General features: G+C 33.7%; 1 protein-coding gene across 1 annotated transcript in view; it reads left to right on the top strand.

Annotated features, from left to right (window-relative positions):
* The first annotated feature begins 18,489 nt into the window (after positions 1-18,489).
* The window catches only part of LOC124367969 (zinc finger protein 236-like), a 61,212-nt gene continuing 55,587 nt past the window's right edge, over positions 18,490-24,114 (top strand). Inside the window, exons 1-4 of the mRNA XM_046825208.1 lie at positions 18,490-18,650; positions 19,801-19,940; positions 21,260-21,491; positions 23,843-23,971. Of these exons, the coding sequence (XP_046681164.1) occupies positions 18,522-18,650; positions 19,801-19,940; positions 21,260-21,491; positions 23,843-23,971 (630 nt within the window). The 5' untranslated portion in view covers positions 18,490-18,521. The remainder of the gene's footprint in view (positions 18,651-19,800; positions 19,941-21,259; positions 21,492-23,842; positions 23,972-24,114) is intronic.

Below are 24,114 nucleotides of genomic sequence, written 5' to 3'. Positions count from 1 at the left end.
TGCTGTTTCACTATTATTTTTATGTTTTCACTATAGTTAATTGTATACCTGCTTATGGGCACCAAGGTGAATTAAATATCCATTAATTTACAAAATGAAAAGAATTGCAAATTATGGACAGTCATAGATTTGGTTATATGAATTTCTTGACTAAGTAATTCTACTTCAGATAGCAGTAATTTTGTTAAGCAATGGTCATGTCAGATGAATAGAATTGGTGTATTTGTGTATATGGCTAAAGATTTGTGCTACGATACAAATCATTCATTCAGTTGTGCAATTGACATTTTAATATACATTTAATCATAGTGACAGTTAAAACTGTACAATAAGTTGGACGCATTTCAGTAAAATATATACATTTGAGTGTTCATTATTTGAATCTGCCAGCCTTCAACACGGGGTAAGTATGATTGACTCCACTGCCTTGTATTTGTTTTTTATTCTTTTTTTTTAAGCCTCAGCTTTTAAGCTATGCTGGCTTCGATGTACACTGATATTTTATTACACTGGTATTTTTTATTTACAAAGTACACTATCAATCGTGTCTATGCCTGATTGGACCTCCCCGGGATTTGAACCCGTGATCTCTCGGTTAGAGAGCCGAGACTATAACCATTAGTCTACGGAGGAGGACAAACTGCCTTATATATTTTATACTTCTTTCCCAGTGGCCGTATATGAAACACAAAGACATTTTTCACCCAATCAGATCTCTGCTCTATCTCTAGCATTGTCCAAAAGTGAAACGCGAAATAAACTCTTCTAAGTGCCAAGTAAATGTGTCGTATTCTCATGGGGTTTGTATTAGTTTTCTCAATGATATTTATGGTCAAAGTCAAAAAGAGTTAAATTTTCATATTATTCATATTTGTTGTGTTATTAACACTGATTATGATTGAATACTGAAACACGTGTATGGCAATAAAGACATTTAAAAAAGGGTTTTAGTTGACTTTTCATTATATTGATATTCACATTTGATACACACATAGCATAGTAGCAAACAATGGTAACTCAATGTTTAGTTATTAAAGAGGACAAGAGCTAGGCTAATTTTACCTACCAAAGTGGAAAGACGTTATTCTTCTTCTTCTTTACATAGAGGCATTAAAAAACCAAACTATTGTGTATTTAATGTAGTATTATGTCAAGAAGAGGGGATGGCCTTCCAATCTCGTATAGGTAAGCCTGCTCTTGCTACTCCAAAAAATTCTCATGTTAGTTATTATGTTAGTAAATTTTGTTAAAATAAGTTTAGCTGAACATTTGTAATCATTATCAAGTAATACCATGGTTAGAAATTTTATGTGGAAAATGGAGTCACATGGACATCCTGTCGATTACCATTCATAGTTTTTTATGTATTATAAAGTTAGTTAATTTCTTGTGCAATTAACTAGAAAATGCAAAAATAAAAATGAGCATTGTGTACATGTAGTACATATGAAATAAAATCAACGAATAAATGTAAATAGTTGGAAACGATTAATCAAACTAAAAGTCACTTTCTTTTCAGATTTGTAGAGATATACCTGTATGTGTTGGTACCATTATTATTAATAATTATAGTACATTATTTAGAGAGAAAAACGAAAATTTTAAATTTGTGCCCTGTGTTTGTTCTACCTTAATTGCCTGACTGGTAGTAAAGTGAGGGTTTTCTGTAACATATTTTTCAAATAGTGAATTTCTATAGTATTGGCAAATAGCAACTGCAGCTGGTTCCAAATAGGTCCTCTCTCACAGAATACACAACCCACATACAAACACAAGTGCAAGGGATTAGGACCGTCCACATTCCCCCCAAAAAATGATACAAAACAACGTATAATACATTGAAATTGTCTCTGGTGTAACAGTTTATAGAACTGATGGATTGTAGGTGGATAGACTGGCAGTTAAATTGTAGATTCGATTGCCGTTAATCAGTCATTGTAATATATATATATATATATATATATATATATATATATATATATTATATATATATATATATATATAAAATTTCCGTTCAAATGGCTTTTAGTAAAATCATTAGACTCATGAGAGTGATGTTACTGAACAATCCAGGATAGAAAAACTGCAGGTGCCAGGTTGGCCTTAGCACTCTGGGCTCGGGTGTGGGGATGCAAGATGATTACCTGGCCTTTCAGCTGCAGTCCTTATTTGCTAGTACTGTAAGGCTGATACATTGGGAAAAAACGGGGTGTGTTGTATTGCTTAACCAATGCAGAGAGAAAGATTTCTGCCAAGCACCGTGAATAATTTATTAGGGCTGCCGGGCTGCCTGACCTCATTGTACAAGTGAGCATTCCCAACACCACCCTGGTTGGAGACAACTAAAAAGGTTTTGGTTACAGCAATAAGAGAACATGTTTGTAAAAGATGACTTCTCTCACTAACTGTAACTGACTCAAATTGAAGATTGCTTCAGAACGAGAATCCCTCATGGAGGCTCTGAATTTCTGGGTACTGCGTGGTGGTATGGGTGTGCATATGAGGATGAAAACGTCTCCCAATTGCCCATCTGACAGATACGTCTATACTATTTTGGTTACATCTTTCTTCCCTATTATGAATGATTTTCTATGATTGCATTACATGTTAATGAAATATTGATAGAAAGACTTAAGTAACTATCCCTCTAATCATTGTCAAACCCTACAACAGACATAACAGTTAAAAATCAAGAAACATGAAAACGTAAGATGGTTTTTGCTTTTAGATCGTGTATATTTTCATCAGCACTGATTTTTTTCAAACAAGTACTTGTTCAGAGTCCACACTGGAATCAATGAATTGCTTGATTGAAGTTCTTTATTAATAATAGAATGTTTGAAAGATATCAAATAATATACTGACATTTACCTTCGTTTATTGATTGCTCTGTATGTTTTTTTGCTTATGTAGCCAGTGTCATAAGTAACATCTCGAAGTTTTCCGGTTCATAGTGTGACCAAACATTGCTTACTCAGTTAAATTATTGAAATATTTCGGTCATTTTCAGTCAACAGATGTTAAACCGAAACTAGCGATAATACGCATCCGTTTGTAAAGAGGCAGTTTTATCGTGGTTGGTTGAAGCTTAGTCAAGAAATTACCAATATGATTCCTATAAAACCAATAATAACTAATAGTGAGCAATATGGTGTTTTTACCAGATGTGCCTCGGTTCGGCGCGGTTGCAGCTACCAAAGGATGTGCATATGGCCTTTTCCCACACTGTGAGCTACAGTGGTTTTTACTTATTCTTGCTTAACATTGCAAAGCTTGAAAATTTTTCCACAAATTATTACAGTAGTATTACGTTTCTAGTGTGTCGAGAAACGAATTCTTTGGTATAGGAATGCTCCAATGTTACCTTAATTTATACGATGTATCACTGTACTAATGGTCTCTGATGTAACAGTTTATAGAACTGACTAGCTGTTTCCCGCGGCTTCGCACGCGTCTCTTAAGCTTTGCCCGTATATTTCTTTGCCTTCAAATAGTGTTTGGATATTTTAATATACGTAACTACTGTGTTGTAATTGCAGTTTATAATGTGCAGGCGCTTTGATAACTTTTATATCTTGCAGTACAGCCTGGTGGTTAGTTACATCAATGGGCATTGCGTATAAACCTTCTACATAGAAAAATACAAATTTTCATAGTGATCGGTCCAATAGTTTCTGAGTCTATAAAGGACAAACACACAAACATTCATTTTTATATATTATGATTGCAGAAACAGTTTTAAACAAAATTTGTCGTTTCTCTTAAGCTTACTCTATGCTTTAAAACTATAAGTGTAAAGAAATTTATATATAAATATATTTTTTGTCGCATTATATATGTTTACAAAGAACAGCTGATTAAAAATTTGAAAAGACTCTTTCACTTAATAACATATGTTTGCTGCAATGCATTTCTTACGGGTATTTCTGTAACCAATGGGGCGGAATCCTGAATCGGGAAAGGGATAAAAAGTATCCTATAACCTTCTACAGATCAAGACGAACAAATTAAAAAAAAAAATTAGGCGAATCCGTCCAGCCGTTTGTGAGTGATGCTGTTACACACGAACAGTTTCATTTTTATATATATAGATGGATTGTAGGTGGATAGATTGGCAGTTAAATTGTAGATTCGATTGCCTTTAATCAGTCATTATTGTAAAATATATATATATAATTTACGTTCAAATGACTTTTAGTAAAATTTCTTGAAGGAGATTGGTCGATTATTACTAAGACATTAGTATAATTTCTTTATTATTGCCGATGTATAATTCGAAAGAATGCATAATTACGGTATTTTGCTGTCATATGATTTATAACAATTTGAAAACACCATTCGGAGAACTTGAAATTTGCCTTATCTTCATTTGTCAAATCATAAAAATGGGGTTAAGTATACAAGACAGTTAACATACAAAACCGATTAAAAATCATGGTTAGTATAAAAATCAGATTGAGTTTGTGTTTTAAGTGACACCCGAAGAAGAGAGCAGATTCTAACTATTGATAGCTTTTCAGTGTTGTTTTGGAATAAAAAAACAATATCTTTGAGTAACAAGACGTTTTTAGTATTAAATTAATATAAGTTCTTTTGTGCACATTTTAGAAACAACTATAACAAGTCAGGTTGAAAACTAATTGTTTAATTGCAAAAATACTAACACTGTTATGTTGTAATTCAAAACTACAATTTCAATATTTCATAGTATCAAGTTTTAAGTAGACTGCTGGAAATGGAAAGTTGCGGGAGGTTATAATTGAAGTGGTAGTTTTAAGTGAAATTTGAGAAATCAGCCGGTGGCTAAACATTAAAAGCTTTTTTACTATGGATGAGTACGTTTACTGTAATAATAAATGACATCGCTCTAAGATAATATGAAACATTGAATTTTTCTTCCCGAGTAGTACAAGGGTATTAAAGGACACTTATCATATATAACCACAAGTATTTGTAAGAATTATAATTAAATCACATTATTTTTCAAATATTCCGTAACAAAACATGTTTGCTAGCAATTTCTAAGGTTCACACGATAAGTTACAAATCGTAAATATAAGAAAATTACTGATTGGAAATTGTGCATGAAGCGATTGATATCATAAAATAGGATATTCAAAATGATAAATTAACTACTGATTTTAAGGGATCATCAGTGAAAACAGATTTGTAGGTACCACACTCAGTCTCTAGTTATTTATGGCCAGTGTTACAAGTAAATATAATGTGCCAGAATCGGGAGAAAATGAGTTATTATAATAAACAATTCATAATTGCAAGCATCTGGAAAAGATCCTTCATTTTTCAATAAAAACTGGATTAACTAGAACTTTCTGCAGAAACATTTGAACAGTCTGATATTTTCTGTAGGTTTGTATGATTATTACCATGAAAATAATGCTTTTGTGTGTGTATTTATCATCACGTATTAAAGACAGAATACAATAACAGTTAAAATTTTCTCCTATAACACAGGTTAAAATATAAGAACTTTAAATGGATTACATTCTTTCCATGCAATGGAAGAGTTACAGTACAATGTACTTATATCTAAATCTCTGTTGATATATTAACAAGAATAAATGAAATTCCATTAGTATAATGACTTATCAAAAATAGCTAGCCTAACCCCGAAGAGTATCGTTGACTTGTCTGACGCTTTTTTAACCAATGGAAATGATCACCAAATAACGAGTAATAAAGAGAGTTTTTGTAACACTGAACGATGGCAAATGTCCGGAAAACACCTGTTTACTTCAATAAAGAGATGTTTTCTATCAAGAGCACTAATTTACAGTATATGGTTACTGAGATTTTCATGCATGTCTTAGGTTACTTTATGATACGTAATATGAAGTACCGTATGAACATCCAAATCTACTCTTATTAAAACATTATATTATAATATTATACTTATTGTTTAAAAAAATTGCAACTTTTAATGCCCTTATTATTCATTCTAGACGAAACACTATTCCCGAAAAGACAATAAATCAGGTCAATTTTTTGTAACTTTTGCATACATACAACTAAATATATCATCAACTGGTTTAGATGTGGGATTTCTTCCTTCAGGTTGGCATTCTGATTACAGACTGTCTGTGCTCTGTCTGTGTTTCTCGGTTATACTGTGAATTAATTGTTATTGTCGTCAGCGCTTGGTTATTGTCATTATTTTTGTATTTATTTTAAACGTATAGTTAAATAAACTGCTTTAATATTTAATATTAATGAAGTAATAAATGTGTAATATTGTATTTTAAATTATTTAACAGTAATTTTATGTTGTTGCTTATTTCACGGTTCTTATTATTTGACGTCTAACCTAAGATTGAGTTGTCAGTCTCAGCCAACATAACTTCGTATAGTTTATATGCTTCGGCGGAATCATTGTGTTTCATTATAACACAGATTTTATACAATAAAAACTAATATTCCTACTCATTAATGATGTTACGAGTGGAGAAGTTAAACGTAATTACTTAGTCATAATGATTTTAAACTTGATCATTTCGAATTTAAAAGACTAGGCCTACATGAATAATTCACCTATCACTTAGTTGAATGTAACATTTTGATACTGAGTGCTGGTTTTCTGGAAATGGATAAAATGGAAGAGGTCAGTTTGTTGGATTCTCAGATAATCACATTTCCCTCTGATGTATTTAATACAAATAGACTGGTATTTACAACTGATGGAACAGCAGTACTGGGCACAGGTAAGTTGAATAATATTAGCCTAATTTACTTTAATAAATCTAATTGAAGATTATGAATTATAAAATATCATAGTTCAATTTGTGGCCACCAACACAATCCGATTATTATGATTAACAGTGCTCAGTGTTTATAAAAACATTTTGAGCCAATGTCCGCATATTCATCGCCATTGTTCTTGTCATTGTCACTAGCCTTCTCCTGTATAAACGAAATAACAACAGTTGGTAATTATGTCACTAGTCTAAATAAATAAAGCTGGCAATGATTATTTATGAATATCTAGCCTATAGGTCAAATGTCGTATTCGATATTATCGATATTTAAAAACGATAATCATAATCCGATTGTGTTGGTGGCTGCTTATTTTATTGTAGCCTTGCTTTTATCCAAATGAACAATTAAATATTACAGTTTATGTAAAAAAAACATGATTCCTAGTAATTAGTTACTAGTTAGTTGGTCATTTGTCATGTAAACAATAACCAGAAAGAAGTAACTAATGTGTTGACAATTTGAAAATGGCGGTGAATATGAGGAAATTATGTGATAAATTTCTAGATATACATGTGGGTTTGGCTACTGTCTTTACAAAAGCGGTTGCTCAGTGCTATCCACGCAATCTATAAATATAGTAATGTACTTCTGATGTCTAATGCCATAGTTGGTTTTGTTATTTTATAATGTTATTGTTAAATTTACGCTATTAAAAATTGTAATGTATTATTCTTGTTGTAAATGTATTATAATTCTTGTTTTGTATGATTAATATATAAGTTAATACTGAATTTGGATAATAGGCTATATCAAATAGTTCGATAATAACAATCGAATAATGAGTGGAGGCTGCCTATTAAAGTCTCCCCGTGAAGAAATTATTGCACTGAAAATTAAGACTAATATTAACCAGAATTTAACCCAATGCCTACTTAGGTCTTTAATCAACAAACTAGGGGACTGTCAGGAAATCAGATTCTTTATTGGGGATTAACATTCTATCTATCTTGATTCTTGATTTTATTGTTGTTATTAGTGGTAAGCTATGTAATCTTACCTATTATAACTATCTGACTGTCAGATCTACTTAACCCTCCAACTGATGACCGACAACACGGACGTTCATCAAAACCGTTTGTGAACTGCTAAAAACGGCGCAGCCGTCGGTCAACTTTCTATTATTATTATGCAAAAACCATTTAAGTTATAAAGACATAACGGTACTTTGGGATTATACCGACCACACCCAGACATGAATCGTTATTTGACATTTTGCTTCTACTGATTACTAGATTAGCGTAGAACAATATTTCATCAATATAAAACAGGAATTGTCTTATCGCAAACCCCTCCCCACCCTCAGACAGAGGTCAAAGTCGAGCGGTCTAGTAGATAACGTGATTGCAGAGTCTCGCCGCCCGTGCTGCTCAGCTGGTGCGTCGCTTTGTTATACTTCCGTGTTTTACCTCTACATTTCTCCAAACACAAAATTCAACAAAAACAAACATTACTAAACTCTTTATTGAAAAAACACTCAAAACTTGTTTTTATTCTTGATCACACTCTGCCACCCAAAATGCGAGTGCCTCTGGCCATCAGCGCGGGCTTCGGTCGGTGCTGCCCCCGCGCTGATGTCGACGAAAGAAAAACATCCCTCGAGATAGTACCTATCAGTAAAATATCAAATTCTAGAGGGGCTGGTCAGAAATATAAATTGAATTGTAATGGGAAGGCAATTATGTACCGTGCAAATCATGTGATGCCGCGCCCTGCCCTGTACAGGATTCTCGAGAAAGATAAGATAACAGCGACAACAATACCGATCACAATACCTGGAAATGTTTGTAATTTTGTAATTAAACAGTTGTTTTTTCGTTCTATCATGTTTGTTTCTATAAATTTATATTTTTGTGTTCTTCGTACTGGTGTGGTCGGTATAATCGCAAAGTACCGACATAACGTACCAATCTAATGATCTACTCATAAATATCAATTCATTTTATATAGTTTATATTTGTAATATTACTCGTCAGTTCGATCCAAATGCTGTATGGCATACAGCTGACGGATTATGCAGCTGGTGATACGCTATACAGCCTTGATGATCTTTGTTGCTAGGTTATTATGTAGGCTAATCGTTTAAATTTATTGTTATGTTCTGAAATGGGCGATTCTCGTTTAAATAATATACGTGAACTATTGGATGATGAAAATAGTTTGTTTTGGTGATGAAAGTGACATATTGGCAAATAAAATGCATGATGACATTTTTTGGCCACATTTATTATTAGTTAGGATGATTATAAACCGGTGGAATGTGAGTTTAGTTGATAATGACAGTGACAACAATTCATCATTATCTGTTATTCCTCTTGCCAAAGAATTCATCAAACACCAATATGGATGCGTACTGCCAAAAAAAGTAATACATACTTTACATTTTTATCAAAAAACTTGTTTGTATTGTAAATAAGGGGTAGGGTACGATAAGCGGACCCAGTTTTTTTATATCGGAGAATGTAATCATCGATACCTAATATTCGCATCTCAAATCCTAGACTATAAATTGATATAAAAGTATCTATAGTCCTCAATATCAATCATATGTTTTAAATTAAAATATGAATTTAATATTTACAGTGATCAAACAAATTATTATAACCAAGATCAGGAAAACTGAAGACGACCATATTTGCTCCTCTCACAGTTACAGTTGTTTCTTTCCCGCAAATTTCACAAAATGGGTTTTTCAGTACGAGTCCAACATGTTGAAGCCACGAAAAACACGTCCTATCATCTTTCAAAGCAATGTCGTGTAGTTTTCTAAAATTTACTGCCATTTTTAATAATCAAATGTTACTTATGTAAAATTGAAATAATATTACCTTATGTGTATTATTTGAAGTGTTTACAGCTGTTGATATAGATTATTTATGTTAATTGTTCAAAATAATTAATTAGTATCGATTTATTATATCGATGGTTATGATTAATTAATATCGTTTACCAATTTCGATATAAAAAATCGGGTCCGCTTATCGTATCCTACCCTAAATAAGTGTATATATGTTACAATCTTTTTGTTCATTACAAAACTGTGTATATTTTGTACATTTGCAGTATCTTACTATCTAAGTTACATGTGAAAGTTACTTGGAATGAAATTAGAAAGCCAAAAATGTACAATACACATTTTAAAATTTATTTATAAATAAAAATTAAAACTCTAGTAAGTGCATATTTTTATTATTTTAAAATTATCTCTGGCTTTTAACAAAAAAATTATATATAACACTTATTACCTAGCATTAAGCACATATTTTGAAAAAATATGCTGCCTAAAGACAAAAACCAGTGTATAATTCTGGGAGTTTCTTATTATTGGTCGGAGGGTTAAGGTCAGCCAACCAGACTACCTGAGGACTGAGTGACGTGCCTGACAGCAAACTGTCTACCTGAGCCAACCGCCGTAAATTTTTTACTTTCTGTCATAACTTTGTTATTTCATGTTTCCTTACCTTAAATGTTCCATTTCTACATAAGTACACTATAGGAGGAGTCCTAAAGAATTTTTAATGCAAAATTTAGGTGTCTAAACTATATAAATACTCTCGATTTAAATAATCAATCTAATCATGGATTTTATTCAAGTCTAAGATTTTTAGTGCTAGTACTGGCAGATATTCATTTGTAAATGGAGTTTGTCCGTTGTAGTTATTTTACAAAATCATAAATACATTAACCTGTATCATAGAAGTTAGGTTGAGTTACGCCTAGAGCAATATTGGTTGGAAGACAGTAGGCTATAATTTATCTAATTTATAAATAAATGTTTCATCTATTAACTTATGTGTTTTGTTTAAGTGTAAAATAACCAAATGATTCAGTTGAAGGTTACAATTAAATTTAAAATAAAGCAATAATTTATATTAATTATTAACCCTTTGTGTGCTAGACAGTTAGTGCAGCCTGAAACTCAACATCCTAATTACCCATGGTACCACTACACATGGTTAGTATATACATTTATGGCCATCCCTAAATCAACATTTTTGTAGACCTGCCTAAGTATAAACATTTTAAATTAGAAGGCATATAAAAAACAACCGATTTATTTCTATATTTAAATACAAATACCTTGCTAAGTAATTATTTGTATACACCTTGGCATATATATCTTGGTTAAGCTGAATGTCTTGTTATTGAAGTAAAACTAAATACTGAATTTTTGAAATAACATTAAAAACCGCTAACCATATTTTAAATTGTTTTATTTATTTATTGCAGTAATGTTTCTTATAACTTATCATATTATGATCGACACAATATCTTGTTTATTTTGAAGTATAAAAGCTGCTTTAGTACTGGAAATGTAATATATATTCTTAAAACTACATTTAGAAGTTTCCAGTTGGTATCAACATTCATAGTATTTACATTGTTACACGAGTGATTGAATCTTCTTACCTCCTTTGATTGAAACTGCGTATATATTTAAATTGTTTTGTACAACCTCTTTCAGATGCCAATCATAGTTTGTTTTTCATCTTCACATAACATTCACTATAGACTATAACGATATTATAATAAGTATTTTCAAAAGAAGTAAATTACCCAATTACACTGACAAATCAAAATCCAAACTCAAACAGTAAATATTGTGCAAACAATTTTTTACGAATGGCATGTGGAGACCCCGATCCAAAAATGCGACAGTTTTGTTGTTCTTCACAATGGTTTTACCCATAAGAATGGTTTTACCCAAAAAATAAGATTCATCATAGAAACAACAGTGTTCTTAGATCAATTCAATCCTGTAAATATGCAAATGTATAGTTTTATTCAAAATGCACTGTAATTTTGAGGAAAGAAGTAGCTGACCATGTAACATTGCTGACCAGACTATTAAAAATAACACTAGCCATAGCAAAACAATAATGACAATAACATACACTACTCATGATATTTTACATCTATCTCTCACAAATGAGAAAGAAATCAATGACGTTATAAGCACCCTAAAGCTAAAAACATGTGGTGTTGATGACATACCAGCAAAACTTCTAAAACATTGCAGTGCTGAATTAGTACCACATCTGACCCATGTCATAAACATATCCCTAACTCAAGTAAGCTAAAGTCTACCCTAAGCTAAAGAAGGGAAGTACACCAGAGGCTAGCAACTACGGACCTATCTCCTTGCTGCCAACATTCTCCAATGAATTTGAGAAAGTGGTTCTCAAAAGACTCACGAATCAAATCAAATCAAATCATTTACTGTCAGGACACTACAATAGTGTATAACAACGTCAACAAGTTATAACATGTGAAACTAGTTAAAGAAGCATACTAATACTAGCATTGTAAAATTCATTTACACTATATATACACTTCTTAAGCAACATGTTTTTTCATGGAGGTTTTAAACCTAGGCCTAGATAATATTTTTATATGTTCAGGTAAAGCATTGTACAATTTGATTCCCAGATTACCTAAAGCTACTTTGCGTGCTTGTGTATTTACACTTCATCAGCAACAGATCATTCCTATTTCTCGTAAAATAGTTTATGGTTATCACTAAGGCTAACAAGGTCATTCAAGTTATCTTTAACATACATCAAAACACTTAATACATAAACGGATGGCAGGGTTAAAATATTAAACTTTGCAAACCAAGCTTTACAGTGATTCTCTGTTAGATACACCAGCAATCAATCTATACAGCCCTTTTTTTTTGCAGAATAAAAAGTTTTGTTGCATACTGTGTATTGCCCCATAAGGTAATTCCATAAGTGATAAAGCTATGAACATAAGCATAGTATACAAACAATAAATAATCAGTTGAAATTGTGCCCTTTAATGCCCTAATTAAGAAAACAACCTTTAGCAACTCGAGAGCTATATAGTTAATATGATCATGCCACTTGAGATTCGTATATGATTCATGCCACTTGAGATTCCAAGACTGAACATATACAAAAACTTATACTATTTTCGCTACTTTTACTGTACAAATTAAGAGGTAGGTCTTTGAACTTTTCCAATGTTTTATGCAAAGTTTATTTGCAGAACACCAATCCAAGACAGTAGAATTCTTATCGCTAAGTTTTATTTACACTGTCCAAGGCTGATTCAGTATCAGAATCAGAATCATTTTATTGTCGTCCAACAATTACAAAATTGTATTGACAAAGTCAAATATGATATTAAAAAATATCACTAAGTAGGCCTACAGAGCCTAAAATAAATTACAATCTATATCTATGTTAAAAGTTTAAAAATGTTTAAAATTGTAAGTCACTAAAATTAGCATAAAAAATCTCATCTACAGAAAAAAATGTTTTTCTCTTGAGCCACTCTGCAACAACATTCTTAAACCTACCAACAGAAATTGATCTAGCACTTAATGGTAACTTATTGAATAGCCTAGCTCCGGTTATTGCATAGTTCTGTTGAGTTTTACTTAACCTAGCATATTGCACATCAATTGTATTTTTAATTCTAGTGTTGTGTTCATGGTTAAAGCTTCTAAGATTGAAAGAGTCGAGATTTTCCTTAACAAAAACTAAACTGTGTAATATATATATACATGGAAGCGTAAGTATACCCAGTTCTTCAAAAAATGGCCTACAGGACTCATTGTCGCTAATTCCTACTATGCAGCATATGGCTTTCTTTTTGCCACTTTAAACACAGTCTTGGCTCCACTAGAGTTGCCCCCACAGTAAAAACCCCATACAGAAGGTGTACATTAAAGAAAGCGTATAATATGCGCTAATGACAAGATTAAGACTTGTATACAATTTTAGTTTTTTTAGTAGAAATATTACTCTTGCCAATCTAATACATAAATGGTTTGTATGGATTCCCCAGCTAAGCTTTGAGTCTAAATTGATACCAAGTAGTTTTACAGACTTATTTACAGAATTACGTAAACTAAAGACAATTTCCTCGGTCTTGTTATTATTATTCACAGTTAATTTATTAGCAGAGAACCAGAGATAGGACCTTTCCAGTACTAACCAATAGCCCCAAGTCATCTGCAAAGAGATAAGTATTTACACAGCTGTCATTTAGATTTCCTGGGAGGTCATTTATATAAAGAATAAATAATGTTGGCCCCAGTATTGAGCCTTGTGGCACTCCAAAGTTAACAGGTTTAGTTACTGAATATGAGCCATTTAAATATACACATTGTGACCTATTTGTCAGATAAGAGTTAAAAAAAAATCTAAAACTAATTGATTAAAACCATAAAATTTCAATTTATTGACTAGAATACTATGTTCAACAGTATCAAAGGCCCTTTAAACAGTATCAATCACTTTAAACAAACCACCTATTGATCGATAAACAACATGGATTTCTCAAAGGCTACTCTACAACATCAGCCATCATTGCTGTAGCTGAATTCATCGTCGAAAACCTGGAATCAGGAAAGGCAGTCACAAGCATCATGTTAGACTTTATCAAACCCTCGCCGTATATCTTGGAGTATATAACCAAATCTTTTGGAATCAACATGTAGATCCTTTAACAGCTAAGCTCAGCTTATGCATGTATGTCTTTAAGCGCATCTGGTAACTGCACTACGCACTCTTTCGATCCCACCTAAGCTATGTGTTCTCCCCAGGAAGGTGCACTTCTGTCTGGTTTATACCTTCCAGTTAAACTTATACAAGGTACAGCAAAAAACCTATGTGTCACATATATGTGGACAACCTATGGATATCCAGGAGCGGCATATCATTAACTGCAAATGTCGAGATATAGGGGTTCAAAGTTAGATCTAGTCTATTGCAGGGTATGACAGTTGGAGTTGGTGGAGTTCCCTAGGTGTTAAAGGCTGTTGCTAGCCTAGACATAAGGACATGACAGATTAATGCCGGAAATTCTTCCTCATGGATCTCGACAGGAGGTGGCCCATACCCCCAACCTTACCCATCCTGAATATTCTGTCACTCCAGAAGCAGTACAGCACAAAGGTCCTTTTAGCACTAAGTTAAATTTCTAATCTCCTTGTTCTAAGAGAGAAAGAAAAAAATAGCTATGAGTTGGGTGCTTGGGGGCTTTGACAGTAACTAACATAAAACGAGCCTAATACTGCAATAGAGTGCAGTAAGAATTCTGGCTGGGGTGAACCCTACAAACTCGTGCACATAAGCAACATTAAAAATAATGACAGTCATCTCCCTCTATATGAAAGAAGCATAGTTAGAGATCTGTACGTTGGACAAGAACTCTCCAACAAGGCTCAAAATACCCAGCTACAATACTAGGTATACCGCACACTATACCCTTCACATCATCTCACACTATACGAGAGGACATCAGCATACATGGGCAGAAATCTACTCAATCTCCTACCAGATGAACTCAGAGCCCAAACATGAGCAGGACTGAAGACTGCCCTGAGTGCATGGCTGATCAACAGACCTTTTTATACTTAGATGAATTTATTTAACGGAAGAAATAAAAACTGAAAATTATTTGTAAGCAATGACGCCATTGTATTTCCTAATGAAATGACAAAGAATATGTCTGTGTCTGTTGCACATGATTGATGCTCTCTGCAGCAATATCCGTGACTTACTTGCACATATAGCACTCATTATCACATGTGGTACATGGTAATTGGTACCAGAGTCATTTCATAGTACCTGAATCTTGTTGGTAAAATTTTCACCACTTTTATATAGGTGTTTATAATTCTCAATAAATTGTAACAGCCTGCAATACTAAATTAAAATTTTAACCATACCTGTTTAAAAATTAACCATTCCCACACCATAAGACATATATATTAAAATGGTAGACTTTGACCAAAACGTCAAATACAGTTATATTCGATATTATAGATTATGTCTCTTGGAAAGTTTTTCAGTTCACAAAAGGCCTTTGAAATTCCTGGTGCACCCTCTGTGCTTATTGCAGTTGCTAAGGAAGTAGTTATAAATTACCTTCACTCAGCAGCAGGGGGATGGGAGCGCCCTTTGTCTAACTCCGAAAGCCTACTCGGCAATTCTGCGTCTCCTACAGAGCCATAACCAAACATATCTTTAGCATGTATTACTGCTTCCTTGGTCATCATGAGCGCGTGTGGGTGTGCTTGCCTACTACGTATCTCGTTATTATTCTTCATTGTGTGGTAGTGTTGTGATTAATTTGAAATATTTATCTTGTTTTAAAACTTTTCAGTTTAATTACTGAAATTAAAATTTATTTTAAAAAAATTATTTTTTTTATTTTTATTAGTAAATATGCTAGTTTTAAGTAAAGTACCCTGTTTTATACTTTTTTTGATTTTATAATATAACTTATTTTTTTATTTTTATTAGTAAATACGCTAGTGTTAAGTAAAGTACACTGTTTTATACTTTTTTTGCTTTTATAATATAACTTATTTTTTTATTTTTATTAGTAAATATGCTAGTTTTAAGTAAAGTACCCTGTTTTATACTTTTTTTGCTTTTATAATATAACTTATTTTTTTATTTTTATTAGTAAATACGCTAGTGTTAAGTAAAGTACACTGTTTTATACTTTTTTTGCTTTTATAATATAACTTATTTTTTTATTTTTATTAGTAAATATGCTAGTTTTAAGTAAAGTACCCTGTTTTATACTTTTTTTTGCTTTTATAATATAACTTATTTTTTTATTTTTATTAGTAAATACGCTAGTGTTAAGTAAAGTACACTGTTTTATACTTTTTTTGCTTTTATAATATAACTTAGTTATAATAAAAATTAGCTTTGAACTTAAAGAAACAACATTTTTTTACTTGTCTTGGCGTTATTGGAAAGTTATTGGATTTATTAGTGGTGTGTGAAGGATTAACAAAACTTAAGTTCTAGGTATGGCGTTTTTGACACGTAGGATGGAATTTATCAATGACAAGAAGTAGCCGTCAAGTAAGCGTCAAACACCACAATGTTTCAGATGCGCTGGGTGTTATGGGCGAGATGGGCCTCAGTCTGGTCAGTATCCCGATCCAGATCGTTCAGGATCCGATTCAACAGCATGTGATGACATCTGAAGTGACAATGTTTCAGATGCACTGGGTGTTATGGGCGAGATGGGCCTCAGTCTGGTCAGTATCCCGATCCAGATCGTTCAGGATACTCCGATTCAACAGCATGTGATGACATCTGAAGTGACAATGTTTCAGATGCACTGGGTGTTATGGGCGAGATGGGCCTCAGTCTGGTCAGTATCCCGATCCAGATCGTTCAGGATACTCCGATTCAACAGCATGTGATGACATCTGAAGTGACAATGTTTCAGATGCACTGGGTGTTATGGGCGAGATGGGCTTCAGTCTGGTCAGTATCCCGATCCAGATCGTTCAGGATACTCCGATTCAACAGCATGTGATGACATCTGAAGTGACAATGTTTCAGATGCGCTGGGTGTTATGGGCGAGATGGGCCTCAGTCTGGTCAGTATCCCGATCCAGATCGTTCAGGATCCGATTCAACAGCATGTGATGACATCTGAAGTGACAATGTTTCAGATACGCCGGGTGTTATGGGCGAGATGGGCCTCAGTCTGGTCAGTATCCCGATCCAGATCGTTCAGGATACTCCGATTCAACAGCATGTGATGACATCTGAAGTGACAATGTTTCAGATGCGCTGGGTGTTATGGGCGAGATGGGCCTCAGTCTGGTCAGTATCCCGATCCAGATCGTTCAGGATACTCCGATTCAACAGCATGTGATGACATCTGAAGTGACAATGTTTCAGATACGCCGGGTGTTATGGGCGAGATGGGCCTCAGTCTGGTCAGTATCCCGATCCAGATCGTTCAGGATACTCCGATTCAACAGCATGTGATGACATCTGAAGTGACAATGTTTCAGATGCGCTGGGTGTTATGGGCGAGATGGGCCTCAGTCTGGTCAGTATCCCGATCCAGATTGTTCAGGATACTCCGATTCAACAGCATGTGATGACATCTGAAGTGACAATGTTTCAGATACGCCGGGTGTTATGGGCGAGATGGGCCTCAGTCTGGTCAGTATCCCGATCCAGATCGTTCAGGATACTCCGATTCAACAGCATGTGATGACATCTGAAGTGACAATGTTTCAGATGCGCTGGGTGTTATGGGCGAGATGGGCCTCAGTCTGGTCAGTATCCCGATCCAGATCGTTCAGGATACTCCGATTCAACAGCATGTGATGACATCTGAAGTGACAATGTTTCAGATGCGCTGGGTGTTATGGGCGAGATGGGCCTCAGTCTGGTCAGTATCCCGATCCAGATTGTTCAGGATACTCCGATTCAACAGCATGTGATGACATCTGAAGTGACAATGTTTTCAGATGCGCTGGGTGTTATGGGCGAGATGGGCCTCAGTCTGGTCAGTATCCCGATCCAGATTGTTCAGGACACTCCGATTCAACAGCATGTGATGACATCTGAAGTGACAATGTTTCAGATGCGCTGGGTGTTATGGGCGAGATGGGCCTCAGTCTGGTCAGTATCCCGATCCAGATCGTTCAGGATACTCCGATTCAACAGCATGTGATGACATCTGAAGTGACAATGTTTCAGATGCGCTGGGTGTTATGGGCGAGATGGGCCTCAGTCTGGTCAGTATCCCGATCCAGATTGTTCAGGATACTCCGATTCAACAGCATGTGATGACATCTGAAGTGACAATGTTTCAGATACGCCGGGTGTTATGGGCGAGATGGGCCTCAGTCTGGTCAGTATCCCGATCCAGATTGTTCAGGACACTCCGATTCAACAGCATGTGATGACATCTGAAGTGACAATGTTTCAGATGCGCTGGGTGTTATGGGCGAGATGGGCCTCAGTCTGGTCAGTATCCCGATCCAGATCGTTCAGGATACTCCGATTCAACAGCATGTGATGACATCTGAAGTGGTTCCCGAGACCACCACCATATATCTGGATCAGAGCCAGGTATACTTGTTGTTAATTAGTGGATCTGTAGTGGTAGAGCGTATTTTAGTGCTACTTTTCACTCTAGATATAATGGGCTAAGGGTAAAAAAAACAGATAAGGATTCACGAAACTTTGCGATCGTAAGCAATGTCCTTATTCTATTACTAAGTGGCGTATACTTAATGAAAAATGTATGGAGAATTACTAATGTAATGAAATATTACAAAAAAAGCTACCCATTTTCCTGTGTTTACATGGATATATGTATCTATGAGTTAACCGTTTCAGTACCAACGTCCAGATAACCGGGCATTTTAAGAACATAAATAAAGTGCTGACGTCCGGGTGACAGGACATTTAAAATTAACAACACCCGATTTCCTGTTTATTTAAAAAAAGTTAATAATAAAGCTATGTATTTTTACTGTATATGAGGCATATCCACAGAAGTACTGAGGTTCTCATTACTGGAGGAGTTTTTTTTTGGCATATTGACAACAGTATCTTATAGCCTGATTCCTCTCCTCTACATTGAGACCAATTCGAGGTCATTGAGACATTGAGAAGTGTCAATGTGACAATACGTTCTGTGAAAATGTCAATCCAATCTCCAGCCAAGTACGAAATGCGCGCTGTTATCTCGTTTAGAAGGAAAAAAACTCCAGTTGAGGTTTATAATGAGGTAGTTGACCAATCAAAATGGTCAGGTGTTAAAAAAATAAACATCCTATATTTTCGTTTTAGGTGATAATTTGATAGAAATAGTAGCCTAGATGTATTGAAAATAAAGTGTTCTTTTAGTGCATTTGGTTTCATTATTTCTGTTGAGTGCTTATTTGATTGTCAAACGTAAAAATTTAAAAAAAAGGTAAGGTTTTATACTGTACTTTTAAAGAGGTTTTTGAATATGTACAGTGTTAATATAAGGATTTTTGTATACAAAACAGAACAAAAATTATAAAAATTGGTTAATAAATAACAAAGTTATGACTTTTTTGAACAACCGTGTGCAAATTGCTAAAAACGGTATGTTTTTATTGATAACATCTTTAAAATTACTCTTGGCTATTTTGACCAGATTCCAAAAAAAATCTGGCACTGTAAGAGTCAAAGTGTGATAGTCTGAAATTCGATACATACTTGTAATAGAATTTTTTTTACTCGACAGTTGGCGTACTTAAATGGCGGCCAATTGGTGATCACAGATGAGGGGTTCCTAACTTCAGTTCCAGCAGAGCAGCTGACTATAGACAAGGACAGCCTGTTTGCACCGGCTACAGACAGCGTAACCGAAGCCATCAAACCAATGTGAGTCTACGCATTAGTTGTTTTATGTTTTAACCCTTTGACTGCTGAGGCCCTAATATGAGGATGTCGTCAGGTTTGGTGAGATCTGCCAATGTTTTCAAATGAAGAGGTTTCGTAATATCGCTATATTTTTGTTATTTAAACAGATAGGGAAGTGTAGTTTGGTGATTAGTCATTCCAAACTAAAAACATAATAATGATCAAACATTTACAAAATAGAGCTTGCACTGCCTTCACTTACATTAGGTAAGATATGTTGTAATTTGATTTTTCTATGTTTTATAAAATAGTTTAGTGGTTTGTAATTTATAATTAAATTTTTTTAACATTTTATATGTATCCGATATCACATTAACATTCAATAAAATGTATATTTTATATATTTATAAATAAAATATATTTTTATAATATTATAAATAAAATTTTTTTATATATTGATTTTTAAATCAAAGTAAAAATGTCATTTTAAAACATATTTTTGTTTCAGTGCCTAGTGCCCAAAGGGTTAAATAGCCACCATGTTAAAAGTATGGTACATCTCTAGCCATAATACATGTTGTTAACATCTTAATTGTGGCACAATACGTGTGCAATAGTAGCAAGAGACACCCACCGCAGTCAGCGTGTTGAAGTGTAGCATTGCAGTCCAGGGATTGCCATGGCAACTGAATGATAATTTTGTAAACAAAATAATACATAGAACTGTAAAATCAATTCTGTTATAAATGCATAGAGAAATAAACTATAATTCCTTGCTTTCAAACCTTCATGAGTTAATAGAAATAAAAACAATCAAACCATTTTAATGACACAAATGCTCAGTTGTATGTTCGTTTACGGAGTTAGAGATCTTCGGGCACTTAAAGTAACGTAATAAGCTGTTTGGGATAGAAAGAAAGATATGTTTTGTAAAACTGTAGTGTAAAAGTTTTACACGTAGACGAGTATGTATTAAATGCATACAATTTTTGGGAATAAAATTTCTCTTATATTTGGTACAGTTTATGCCTCTCTTGAACTAATTATTAAAAGAATATAGAGAAGTAGGAAAAAATTAAACATTTGTTGTATTAATATATGAGCTCCTGATGCAACACACTAACACGAGTCATATTATCTCACTGTAATTAAATCATCAAAACAATATTAGTAAAACTAAATTGAAAGAAAATGAAAACCACATTTTAAATTCTAACAATATTTTTGAATTGTTTTAACTCTATTTATACTAAAACCCCACAACAGCTGAAGTTAATTTGGATGAATTTATTACATTTTAAATGATTTTTGTTAGTTTATTTTTGAACCTGTTGTTCCAGTGGCAGTCTCAACACTCTGGATCTCTCCTGCCTAGGGACTACTGAGGACCTGTTGCTGGGGGACTCTGCCGACCTGGGTCCGGAGCTGCCGCCATCACCCAGTGGGGAAGAGCTGGTCATCACCGGGCCAGAGGTCACCTGGAAGTGTAATGAGGAGGGGGCGGCCGCTTCCAAGAAAGACAGTGGGCCCGTGAAAGACTCCAACAAAGACATTCCCCCTCCACTGAGAAAGGTAAGGATGTGAATTGCATTATACACTTTATACTCTTTGTAAGTATATTATATATATATATATATATATATATATATATATATATAAAATAGTCTATACTTTATTTCAATAATAAACTTTCTACATAGGTTTGAATGAAGGTAAGCACAACTAGCAAAATAGTGCCTGCCATTATAGGAATTTCAACTGCCAGATGCAGGGTTAAGTGTTAAGGGCTGTTGCGACCCTAGACATAAGAGTCTGGAGAATACATGTACCAATTAATTGTAAAGTTTCCTTTTACCACACCTCTAATCCAGTGCATAAATGATAAAGAGTGCCGCTTATAAACATCTGGAGATTGTTTGGCATCACTAGACAGTTTGTTTATAAGCAAATGATGTCAACTCTTCTCAAGAGTGTTTATGAAGTGACAGATAATGTATCATTGTTTGTCAACAAAACCTCAGCTGTCTGGCACCATGTGTTTGAAACCATACCTCTAAAATAAAAAAATGTTTCTTATTCCTATATTAACCCTCTGATGACTGTCTCACTTTACAATGATAGGGTGGTTTCAAGTTATGTGTGTGGTTTGCTTAAAAATCTCTTAAAAAAATAGAAAACAGTAAGAAAATGCCAGTAATAAAAAATATAAACTTACCGTTAAATAAAAAAAATGTTCTTAGCCGGTAGAGTAATAAAAGATAAAAATGTAGACTTTGAGATGATATAGATGTACACTAAATTGTTGTACTTAACATTAAAAAACATAATTAATATTGCAAATAAACTTATCTGAAGTAAGTTTAAGTTAATATTTCTGAGTTGAAACTTATCACATAACTTAAAAAAATAACCACACCAATACTAAAAATTTTAAAAATAAAAAAAGTGTTCTGTAGTTAAATTTGGACTATTATTGTAATAATAAATCTAAATTTTTTTAGAAAATTATTATTTTCTTAATGTTTTCTATAAAACATTATTCAGATGTTTAGTCATGATAAAACACACTAATGTAACAAACTATTATAACAACAATGAATCAATAAACAAACTTGTACCAACTACAACAATAAACCAAAACAACTACCGACGCGTTACAGATTGTTACATTTCAAAAACTTCCAAACATTGATTCCAGTGATACTGGTGGAAAGGGAATGTATTCCTTTATACAGTATTCCTTTTCCATACTGTATAAAGTACGATAGTATCGCATATCTCGTTATAGTTGTTAATTGACGATAACTAATGATCGCACAGTGTGACTCTATCACTACAATTGGGTCTAATTGAGTCGCACATTGCGATCTTATCAGATGGAGGGTTAAACGAATTATATGTCTAAACCTATAATATAAAAACTAACGCCTGTCTGTGTTTTCTCAATCATATAATAACTACTGGACCGATTGCACTGAAATTTTACATGGACATTTGTAGTTTCCTTGGTTAACTTAAAGATGTATTCCTATTTCGAAAATCCCTACGGGCTACTTTCCACTAGTTTTTATAACTCCCATTTTGGCTTAATCAGCAGATAATAAATGTGTTTTTAATCACCTGTCAGAGTCAAGAATGATAGGAATACTTAGGCTATCTAAATAGTTCACATTATACAAAATAACAATGAACTTTGCACTATAAGGTTAGTGTTGTGTGAACACTCACTTTCCAACTGAAACACACTATTGTGCATTTATTGTACAGTAAATAATATCTAGACTAGTATTAGTGTAACCTGTGATTTAAAACGGTGATATTTTTATAGAAAAAATGTAACTATCGTGAAACAATTTAAACACGAGCCAGCTGATGGTAAACTACAGCAATCACTGTATTCTAGACCACTGAAACAGTCAGCTGTTTTAAGTCATGTGTTTGGACTCAATAATTAGTTGAATAAGACATGTTAAGTACAGTGGGAATTAGTAGGTTATCAGTAGGTTAGTGGCAAAAGAATTACAAAAGTATAGTTTGACAAGGGATAAGATTCAATTCTGCACCTTAAATTCCCTAGCAATAGGTTCTGAATAAATGCATGTACAGTGAATCAGTTATATTAGTTAATTGTTTTCCTTTCAAATGATTACTAATAGAATATTGATACAAAGTTGACATCATTAACTGATGTTGACACACTTTGTACCTTTCTTATTTGTGGAGTCATAAAACACAGTTACCTACCAAATTTGTGTGAATGTATTTATTATAATAATAATAATAATAAATTCGTTTATTTGTCGTAAAACATGTTACATGCATTGACAAAGTCTAATTCAGCTACAGACTAAGTAGCATTGTCTCTAAATAATATTTAATAAGAAGAAACATTCAATATATTCATATTTTAAAAACTGTTGCAGGGCCCTTTCAAATGTGAGATCTGCTTCAAGGAGTTTCCTCAGTATTCCCAGTACAGGAAACACAGCCAGTTACATCTAGAGGAAAAGCCACACAAGTGTCCTGCCTGTCCTGCATCCTTCAACATTCCGGTAAGTATAGAACCTTGTTAGCATCAGGAGTATAAGCCACACAAGTGTCTTTCATCCTTCAAAGTTGTGGAAAGTGTAGACTTTGTCATTTTTTGAAGGCTAAGCCACAAAAGTGTCACGCATCCATTAACATTCCGGTAAGC

Source organism: Homalodisca vitripennis, chromosome 8 (assembly GCF_021130785.1).
Source record: "Homalodisca vitripennis isolate AUS2020 chromosome 8, UT_GWSS_2.1, whole genome shotgun sequence".
NCBI lineage: Eukaryota > Metazoa > Arthropoda > Insecta > Hemiptera > Cicadellidae > Homalodisca > Homalodisca vitripennis.
This window is presented reverse-complemented; position numbering and strand designations above follow the sequence as displayed.